Source organism: Ruditapes philippinarum, unplaced genomic scaffold (assembly GCF_026571515.1).
Source record: "Ruditapes philippinarum isolate M1 unplaced genomic scaffold, ASM2657151v2 ctg8926_1_1_1_1, whole genome shotgun sequence".
NCBI lineage: Eukaryota > Metazoa > Mollusca > Bivalvia > Venerida > Veneridae > Ruditapes > Ruditapes philippinarum.
Window position 1 is genome coordinate 27,612 of NW_026862864.1, and position 10,957 is coordinate 38,568.

Consider the following 10,957-nt stretch of genomic DNA (forward strand, 5'->3'; position numbering starts at 1 on the left):
ATTAACTTTATGTACGTTTTTGAGTTAACTTTGTTTTTCGAAATAAAAGCACGTATACGGATCCGGATGTTTTTCAAATGAGTACTACGTGTATTAAATAAAAACAAACAATATAGGGATGTGTGTTCATTACAGATAATAATCGTGAACGCGAAGTCTCGCGACGGAATAAATAAAACTTTATTGTTTAGTTAGAAGTCTAAAATATCTAAGGAAAAACGGGAAATCTGATTGAAGTACAAGAAAGGGTTTGAAACTTAAAATTGATTAATTTTATGTAAACATAGATTTATTCTAGAAGAAATTAATATTATAGATTGTTTTACACGTAAAACAAATGTGGCTTTGATGAATGCAGATATATGTTCAAAGCTTAAATAGCAGACGACAAATTTTAAGATCACTGGTGTTTTCTGTTTAATGTTTTAAAACAGTGTACATCTCAATGTGTTATGTTATACCGAAATGAGATGAAAATAAGAAGATAATTGCATTTTTGAGGCTTAATGGGTCTTTAACTAATCACGGTCTGCTGACACATGACCTAACAGAAATAGTTTGGTTTCAAAGCGCTCACGAGAGAGATCAAAATCTAAATGCTCATGAAAATCAAAATGTTTTCCTTAGAAATTATTTATAAATAAAAATGTATTTTTCCCCGCAGAAGAAAGTGGTTGGAAATAAGTAAGTGGAATTCAGCAAAACGTATTCATGAGCATGAGGGCGAAAATGACGTCATTGATTTTCATCTGTTTCTGGCTCGTGGTCAAAGGTTTGTTTTATTTTTGTGTATGAAATACACTTACGTATGAAATGCATTTTTCTTGAAAATTTCTGAAAAGTGTACTATATCAAACTTTTGTCCAGCGAATATATATGTACAAATATTTAAGTCAGTATATATTATTATTAAAGCATATATAGGGGATATTCAAGTTTCTTCTATAAATGCAGGATTTATTTTCATCGAGTGGTATGAAAATAAATATTTCACGAGTGGCAGTAGCCACGAGTGAAATATGTTAATTTTCATACCACAAGATGAAAATAAATCCTGTATTTATGGAAAAAGCTAAAATTTTCTGTTTATTATATACTTTTTTCCTCATTTAGCCTATCAATAGGAAGAGTTCCCTTTTAATTTTGTTTATTAGCTGAATTTGGAAGAAAGTAATCCGGCAAGACACCAGTGAAAATACGGAAAATACCAGTGAAAAATAAATTTTTACAGTGAAAATACGGAAAAATAAAAATACGCATTTTATTTCATCAATATTTCTCAATCTTTCATTCATAAGTATATAATAAACGTGTGTATGTACAAATTTGCCAAAACATCGTGAAAGAAATTCCACTGAGATCTAAAAACCCTAAAAACATAAAATTATAGTTCTAACACCGATCAGCTGGGGCACTTAAAAGTGAAATATATGTAGATGAAAACAAAATACATCAATGGTGTCATTTTAATTACAGGGTGAAAATACGGCAAATCGCGTCTCAATTTTCAAAATAGCGAAGCAAACCTTAAAGGGACTCACTGATGTTTTTTTGACATGACGGGACTGGAAACAATTTTTGAGATTATTACTCCATTTGATGTAAATCTATACTAGTAACTTATGTGCAAAATTTCAGATAATTAGCTCGCTCCGTTTTCCAGAATAATTATTATAATACTGAAAACTGTCCCAAAATTGAAAAGCGTTTAAACGCTTTTTACTCAAATCGGACTGAGAGTAGCACAAACAAACGATTTTCAATGTATATTTCTTAGGTTTTTTTATCTATATTACTGTTTTAAGTGCTCGTGATGATCTGTGTGAAAAAAATGAACTTTTATGTTTTTAGCCTTATAAACCTCAGTGGAGTTCCTTTAACATTGAAAAGAAAATCTTAATTTAATTATAATGATAGCTGTTTTGATATTGTACTCATAAGATTTGATTCGTGGACGGAAATGATAGTATCTTATATAAGTGGAAAGAAATAACCTAAGTAGTCATTTCGATAACATTATATATAAACGCAAGCTTGTTTTGAAGATAACTCTGACGGTTGATAATATAATACACGAAACACTTGAGTTTTATTGATGTCGAATTCGCCGATTTCGAATTAAAACGATTTCGAAATAAACCGATATCGTAATGAACTGATATTTAAAACCGTATGAAATAAGCATCTTACATAATAGACTTTAAAAAAAAAATATTTCTGTGTTATCGATATGATATTGAATCGGCCAGTTATCGATATTAACTTTTAATTGGTATCACTATGTGGCAGTTGAAGTAATATAAAAAAAATTTCCCTGTATCGATAGATTTTTGCCTCTATTCTTTCCTCTTTTCCTTAAAAGTGACATTATGCTCATTATTTTGGTTTTTTCCGTATAAATATCTTTAAACAAATAATTGCATCATGATAAATATCATAATTTGCATGTATATTGTTTATATGTAAGTAATTTAAATAGGAGTGACAGTGACCACAACCACAAGCCCCGCCCCTATCGATGACAAGTGCAGTTATGACGTATTCAAAAATTGCACAGACGTATTTGTATCTCTGGTTAACATCACAGGTGGATCAATTGATGCGGACGCTCTATTGGACTTCTATTGTAGGTACGTATATTGTACACTGGGTCGGAAGTTTGGGGAAATAATTTCTTTAAAGTTAAACAAAAATTCGAAATACCGTTTGGGGTTGTTTTATGGTGTTATTTTTTCTTCTTTTTGTTGTTGCGTTTTATTGTTGTTGTTGTTGTTGTTGTTGTTGTTGTTTTCTTTCTTCTTCCTATCCTTCTTCTTATTCTTCTTCTTCTTTTTCTTATTCTTTTTCTACTTTTTCTTCTTCTTCTTCTTGTTTTTTTCTTTCAATGCTTCAATTAGCGAAAAATTTAAAGTATGTGGGGCTGAAATATGCTACAACGCCGCTAAATGTCGCACTTGCTGCTGAATGTCGCGCCATTGCGCTAAATGTCTCAAGAGAAATACAATCTTAATAAGAATTTTTTAGTCTTAATGTTGAGCTACAGCTACAATATCCTAAATGTAGAATAAAAACCCAATTTTGATTTTCGAACTTCTAAATAGGTTTTACAAAGAAGAAATATGAATATCATTTCTCCTAATAAGTTTTATTAAACTTCTTATTAGAACCTATAAAGTCCCAAATAGATCCTACACATTAAACACTTAGCTCTAGTAATTAAGTTTTTCGAAATATAGCCGCCGAGGGACGAGGGGTTAGAGTTGATGACTTCTAATCCAGTTACCTCTCTGGCGTGGGTTCGATCCCCGGGAGATGCTTTGGTAGTTAAGCGCGGAGGAAGGTAGTCTAGTACTGGTGTAACTCTCCAGGAACGATGGTTAGGAAACTACCCGCCTATATGACTGAAAAACTGTTTGGAAAAGGCGTAAAATGAAACAAACAAACCATTAAATAAATTTCCGTGATACAGTCATTTTTTCTACGTAACATGTATTTCTTTTCAGTCCAAACTATTCAAGTACAATTGACTGTTTGAGAGATCATTTAGACCCAACCTGTGGTCCTGACACTGGTGCCTACGTCTTTAACAGGTCACTGGCCGTAATGCCTGCTAACTTCTCTTACGAGAATTATTGTAAAAATGACAGTGCTAAAGGTATATATTTCTTTATTAATTCTTTATACCACATGAAACTACAAATGAGTCGCGTCACGAGAAAACCAACATAGTGGGTTTGCGACCAGCATGGGTCCAGAACAGCCTGTGCATCCGCGCAGTCTGATCAGGATCCATGCTGTTCGCTATCAGTATTTCTACTTGTAATAGGGTTTGTAAGCGAACAGCATGGATCCTGATCAGACTGCGCGGATGCTCAGGCTGGTCTGGATCTATGCTGGTCGCAACCCCTTTATGTTGGTTTTGTCGTGACGCGGCTCAAATGGATATATCTAAAATATATCAATACGACGCTGCGGTTCCCGGCAGAATATTAAGTAAATAATAATGTAAACAGGATATCAACTCCGTAGAAATGGCGTATGCAAAATATCCAGTCTCAGGAAATACTGTTCGCAGAACATCAAGTTCGCAGAGTTAATGTAAGCAGAATATTCAGTAAGTTAAAGTAATGTACAGATAATATCAAGTCCGAAAAATGACATACGCAGAATATCAAGTCCGCAGAAATGATATACGCAGAATAACAAGTCCGTAGAAATGATAAACGCAGAATAACAAGTCCGTAGAAATGATAAACGCAGAATATCAAGTCCGTAGAAATGATATACGCAGAATATCAAGTCCGCAGAAATGATATACGCAGAATAACAAATCCGTGGAAATGATATACGCAGAATAACAAATCCGTATAAATGATATACGCAGAATAACAAATCCGTGGAAATGATATACGCAGAATAACAAATCCGTAGAAATGATATACGCAGAATATCAAGTCCGCAGAAATGATATACGCAGAATAACAAATCCGTGGAAATGATATACGCAGAATAACAAATCCGTAGAAATGATATACGCAGAATAACAAATCCGTGGAAATGATATACGCAGAATATCAAGTCCGCAGAAATGACAAACGCAGAATATCAATATCAAGTCCGCAGAAAAGACATACGCAGAATATCAAATCCATAGAGAATATTAAGTGCAGACATACGCAGAATATCAATCTATAGAATTGACATACGATGACAAACGCAGAATATCAATATCAAATCCGTGGAAATGATATACGCAGAATATCAAATCCGTAGAAATGATATACGCAGAATATCAAGTCCATAGAAATGATATACGCAGAATATTAAGTTCGCATAAATGATATACGCAGAATATTAAGTTCGCATAAATGATAAACGCAGAATATCAAGTCCGTAGAAATGATATACGCAGAATATCAAGTCCATAGAAATGATATACGCCGAGTATTAAGTTCGCATAAATGGCAGACGCGGAATATCAAGGCCACAGAAATGGCATACGCAGTATATAAAGTCCGCAGAAATGACAGACGCAAAATATCAAGTCCCCAGAAATAATTTACGCAGAATATCAATTCCATTCCCAGAAATGACATAAATTATGCAGAATTTCAAGTTCGCTGAAAAATTGTGCGCAGAATAGCAAGTCATAAGAATGAAAAAACCTAGAATATTAAGTCCACAAAATGAATATACGCAGAAAACAATATCCACAAAAATAATGTACACAGAATAAAAAGTCCAGATGTTAAAATAATTATCATCCATATCATGCACTTGTATAAAGCTAGACATTTACAATGTTCGTGAAGTTGGCAGCCTATCAGCCAGGCTGCCAACTTCAGGCTGTTAGGCTGCTAGGCTGCCAACTTCACGAACATACATTTACAATGGTTAGCAAGAAATGATAAAATAGCCGATTCCGTGAATTTTTCTTTTTGTGGTTCTGCACAAAAATCTGTTGCTTGCAAGTGTAAACATTTCTGGAATATTCTTAAAAAAGGTTATAGTAAAGAAAATAAAAAAAATGTAGATTCTTTAATAACATGTAATGAATGGTATGATTATTTTAAATTACTCTTGAATCCTGTAACTGGGGAAAATAGAACTATCGATTAGCAGCCCATGGTCAATGTGAATCGTGATTACTTAAATTGAGACGAAATTAACGTTCCTATATCTGATCTAGAAATAATGCAAAGTATAGATCATTTACGTGCTAATCGCCTGGACCTGATGGTATCTGCTTAGAAATGTACAAACATTCTATTCATATAATTTTACCATTTTTGAATGCTCTTTCAAATGAAGAATGGAGTCATAGTATTATCACTCCAATACATAAGAAAGGTTCTAAATCAGATCCAAATAATTATCGAGGTATTTCTTTAATAGATTCCCTATGTAAAATATTTGTTTACATATTTACTATTCGTCTTACTAAATGGTGTCAAAACTATAATGTAATTTATGAGTCTCAGGCTGGATTTAGGAAAAGCTATTCAACAATTGATAATATTTTTACTCTAATGTCTTTGATCAAGAAGTACTTATCGAAGAAACGGGGTAGATTCTATTGTATATACATATATTTTGCCAAAGCTTTTGACAGTATTCAGCATCAAAAATTATGGGACGCTTTTCTAGAAATAATTAAGATCAATGGAAAATTTTTAATGATAATAAAATCTATTTATGCAAAACTTAAATCACGTGTTAAAGTTGATGACAAACTTACAAGCTTCTTCTCATGTAATACTGGAACAAGGCAGGGCTGTGTTGGAAGTCCGATAATTTTTTTCACTTTTCATAAATTATCTAGTTACTTTTCTGCATGAAAAATGTAATAGAGGTATTTTTGTATCCAATTAAATTGAAGAGTTAATTGCTCTTATGTTTGCTGATGATGTGTCTAGCTTTTCTGACACCGTTGTAAATCTACAGCAACAAATAAATTATATTGAAGATTTTTGTAAATCTATAAAGATGAAGATAAACTTAAGTAAAACAAAAATTATTGTTTTTAGAAATGGCGGTGTTTTGAAACAAACTGAAAAATGGTTGTTTAATAATGAATATATTGGAGTTGTTCAATTTTACAAATATTTAGGTGTATTTTTCACACCAAAGTTAGTATGGTCTAAAACACAAGAGATGCTTGCACTACAAGGACTTAAAGCTTCTGCTTGTATATTCAATTTTCAAAGACAATTTGGTCACATTGATCCTATTGATATGTTCAAAATTTTTGATTCAATGGTAAAATCTATATTGTTTTATGCGTCAGAAATCTGGGGTTATAATTATGTTGATAAGATTGAATCTGTACAAGTTAAATTCTGAAAACAATATTGTAACTTGTCACAAAATATAACAAGCTATTATGCTCTTGGTGAATGTGGAAGATTACCTCTCTGTACTATCTATATGACAAATTGTGTTAAATACTGGTTAAAACTGACACGTATGGGAGATCATAGGTACCCAAAACATTGTTATTTGATGTTAAAACGACTACACGAATCTGGACGGAAAACATGGGCTGGCAACATTAAAGATATGCTTTTTCAATTTGGTTTTGGATACGTATGGATCTCTCATGATGTCGGTGATGACTTAAATTTCATTAATATGTTTAAGCAACGCTTATTTGATTGTTATTCACAAAACTGGCATAATGTTGTTGATTCTTCTCCAAAAGCATTACATTACGAGTACTGTAAGACTTTACTTAATTTTGAACAATATTTAAGTTTAGATTTAGCATATAAGTCAAGAAGAGCTTTTTCTAATATTCGCTGTTCATGTCATAATCTTATGATAGCGAAAGGTAGACATATTGGAATAGATAGAGATTCAAGATATTGCTTTCATTGCCTTAAGACAAATATTATGTTATTGAGGATGAATATCATTTTTTCCATGAATTCAAACTATATAACAATATCAGAGCTGTCTATTTTAAAGATACATGGTTACATCACCATTCCCACCATTTATTTTATTCTCTCATGACATCAACAATAACAAATGAAGTAATATCTGTTACTATATATATATTATGCAATGAATGTAAGAAAGGAAGTGCTAAATACTGTATAATCATTTACAAATTCAATTAATTACATCTAGTTACAAATGTATTTGCAATTTATCACTCTACTGTTTGATTGTATTGTTGTACTTAGTATTTTGGGCCCGAGACCTATATTACTAGAAATAAAATGAAACTAACTAATAAAAACTAGTATCTAACTGGCGGGTCTTCAAATCGAAAACACAAAGAAGTCAACTTTTATCGTGTGTACCACAACCCTTTATAGTAAATGAAAAAAACTCTACTTTTCTACCATTTTCAGAGTTTGAAAAGCTTCTTCAATGTCAAACCATGTTCAGCAAAGTTCTTGGATTTGTGGATTGCGTGACTGGTACAACTCTCAACAAGACCATAGACTTTACTGATACATGCGGGTATGGTGCATTGTTTTTCAACGGGACAAAATGTTTACGAAAACAAACTTTTAAAAATATAATCATAAGTTTTAGAAAAACACTCAATTTATTTGAGTTATTATTATTATTATTATTATTATTATTATTATTATTATTATTATATTTATTTTTATTTAATAATTATTATTATTATTAAATATATTCATGATTACCTTTAAGTACTTTTCGTCCATCAAAAATTCAGAACTTTAGTTTATCTGCTATCACTTAATGTTATTATGCATCTACGCAGAAAGATGAGAAGAAAAGTCTGTAATCCTAGTGTGCAAAACAAAATGATACATGATTATTTTTCATATTTCAAGATTTCTGCAGACGTCATTTGGTTGTTCGTATAAATACACGAAAATCATGTGTCCTAGTTTTGTAAAAACGTTCGTGGAATCTTCTGAAGACAGTTTAAAGAATTGTAATATTGATGAACTTGGTATGATTTTATGATTCTCCACTCCATACTTGCATAAAATTAGTATAAAATCAAATTCTTAAAAGTTGTTTCAATTCCCAGAGTTTTGCTCCGAAAGCCAAATATTTCTGCGAATACCACTAAGTTTTCATAAATTTGGTCTGAATATGTAGACATGCTGCTTAAAGATATTTTAAGATGCTATGGTAAAGCAAATTGTCCAAATTCAGGCATGGGTAGAAACATTGATGGAACCACCGGCTTCCCGCCACGGTATATATTCCGTACATATTACATTTTCGGTTAACCACGGTATATATTCCGTACAGACTACATTATCGGTTACCCACGGTATATATTCCGTACATACTACAGTATCGGTTATCCATGGCATATATTCCGTACATATCATGTAGTATGTACGGACTATATATACCGTGGGTAACCATGTAGTATGTATACGGAATATATACCGCGGGTAACCATGGAGTATGTATCAGGAATATATACCGTGGATAATCATGGAGTATGTACGGAATATATACCGGGTATTCGACAATGGCTACCCAAACGTTAGTTAATAGTAAAAGAACTGAACTAGATTCGCAGGTCCTTTGAAAGAAGTCGGAGACATTGAGTTAAAGGAATTAACCTGAAATTAAATGTTATCGATTTACATATGAGAATAATTGTAAAGATTAAAGATAATTCTATGGATAATAAGATTATTTATTTCTTTGTATTTATTTATTTATTTTAAGAAACTGTTGAGGAGGTTATAGTATGTGATAAAGACATGGAGCGAGCATGCTTTGTTGCTTATAAGCCCCCGCCAGTGACCAGTAACTCTAGCGAATTTGCCGACTTTATATGCAGGTAGGTTTACCTAAATCCTCGATATCATCGCTTTAAAAATCTAAAAAAAGAATGTTTGTACAATTCTGAAAATATCTTTTCCAGTGTGAATAAGAAATAAAGTACTGATCAGTTGATCTACTATTTTCGAAAAGGGACAGGGCGTTAACAAAAAGACTTTTTGTGTACATCTGAAAGTAAGGGGAGTGGTGGCCAAGTGATCAAGATGTCTGCCTCTAAACTCCTAGGCATGGGTTCGAACCCGTAACACATCACAGCGATGTTTCCTCATTATAATGTTACCAGTTCTGGTCATTTTTCAGACAGCGAATTCGAAAATCATTGATGCAATTGAAAAGAAAAGTTTCACAGCCGACTTTAGATAATTATGTTTAAACTAAACCAATTTAAACTAAGTCTAATAAATTGTTTCATGTCCGAAATTGAGGTCATCTTAATCGATATTATAAATTGACGATCATAACAAATGAGCCGCGTCATGACAAAACCAACATAGTGGGTTTGCGACCAGCATGGATCCAGACCAGCCTGCGCATCCGCGCAGTCTGATCAGGATCCATGCTTTTCGCTTGCCATCCTTATTACAAGTAGAGAGAAACTGATAGCGAACAGCATGGATCCTGATCAGACTGCGCGGATGCGCAGGCTGGTCTGGATCCATGCTGTTCGCAAACCCATTATGTTGGTTTTGTCGTGACGCGGCTCAAATCTTAACATCTAATAAATACGTGTCAAACTCCACATAATGATTTATAGCAAATAAAAAAGTTACAGTTACTTGAATAACGATCTTACAGTCGAAATTTCATGCTTTTAGTTAGAAGCTGAATTTCTATGTACGATAATAGATCTTCTCGGAGATGATTTTGTATGTATATTCTATTTATTATTATATTTCATGGTTACTATTTACTTATTATTACATTTATGAATTATAGTGAAAGGAGCCGTGGATTGCAGACTTGTTTACGCACGGTATATGCCATGTGTAAAAACAGCACTGACTTCAACCGTTCCTCGGTAGACAAAGATATACAGAGTTATGAAACACACACTGCCGTGTTTTGTTCTGAAAGTATAATATTGCTTCTTTTTTAATTGAATGTTTATTTTTATTTTAGTTTTCCATTATTGTGACCATGATATCTTATTATTATTTTTGTTTTCGAATAATAAAGAAAATGTTACTGCCTTCGCACCAACACGGTATATGTATAGGTAATATGGCGTCTTTCCAGCTTTACTGGTGGAAGAAGACCTCAGGTGCCCTTCAGTGCAAAATTTAAGGCACAAACCGGCACCTGAGTAGAACCACCGATGTTCTGTAAGCTTGCTGGATAGCTTCCTCACGTGAAAGACTTCAAAGTCCCTGACTAGTTTTCAATCAAGGTAAATGCCAACGCTTCAGTCAGAGTTTGAACTTGAATAAGTATAAAATAACATGCAAAATATATATAACATATAATGTTTCATATTTAAAAGCCTTACATGAATTGACAAGAATACTAATTTCCGAGACTTGTATACATTTGGTTTGCAGAAGGTAAAGCAATGGAAGAATGCCAAGCAAAGTTCTCCAAACTAAATGCTTTTCAAGATTGTATAATGGGTAAAACGTTAAACACAACAATTGACCCCACTGACACGTGCTTGTAAGTTGTT

The 10,957-nt window shown here is 32.7% G+C and overlaps 1 protein-coding gene across 4 annotated transcripts; it reads left to right on the plus strand.

Moving 5' to 3' along the window:
• On the plus strand, positions 1-10,947 carry LOC132720416 (uncharacterized; the record flags this gene model as incomplete). Of its 4 annotated transcripts, none has more annotated exon segments than XM_060704560.1 (9): positions 1-236; positions 668-772; positions 2,468-2,630; positions 3,504-3,655; positions 7,860-7,971; positions 8,319-8,440; positions 9,181-9,295; positions 10,234-10,370; positions 10,836-10,947. In XM_060704560.1, coding segments are annotated over 6 exon segments (650 nt in total), but the record flags the coding sequence as incomplete, so codon positions are not given.
• Between the last annotated feature and the right edge of the window lie 10 nt (positions 10,948-10,957).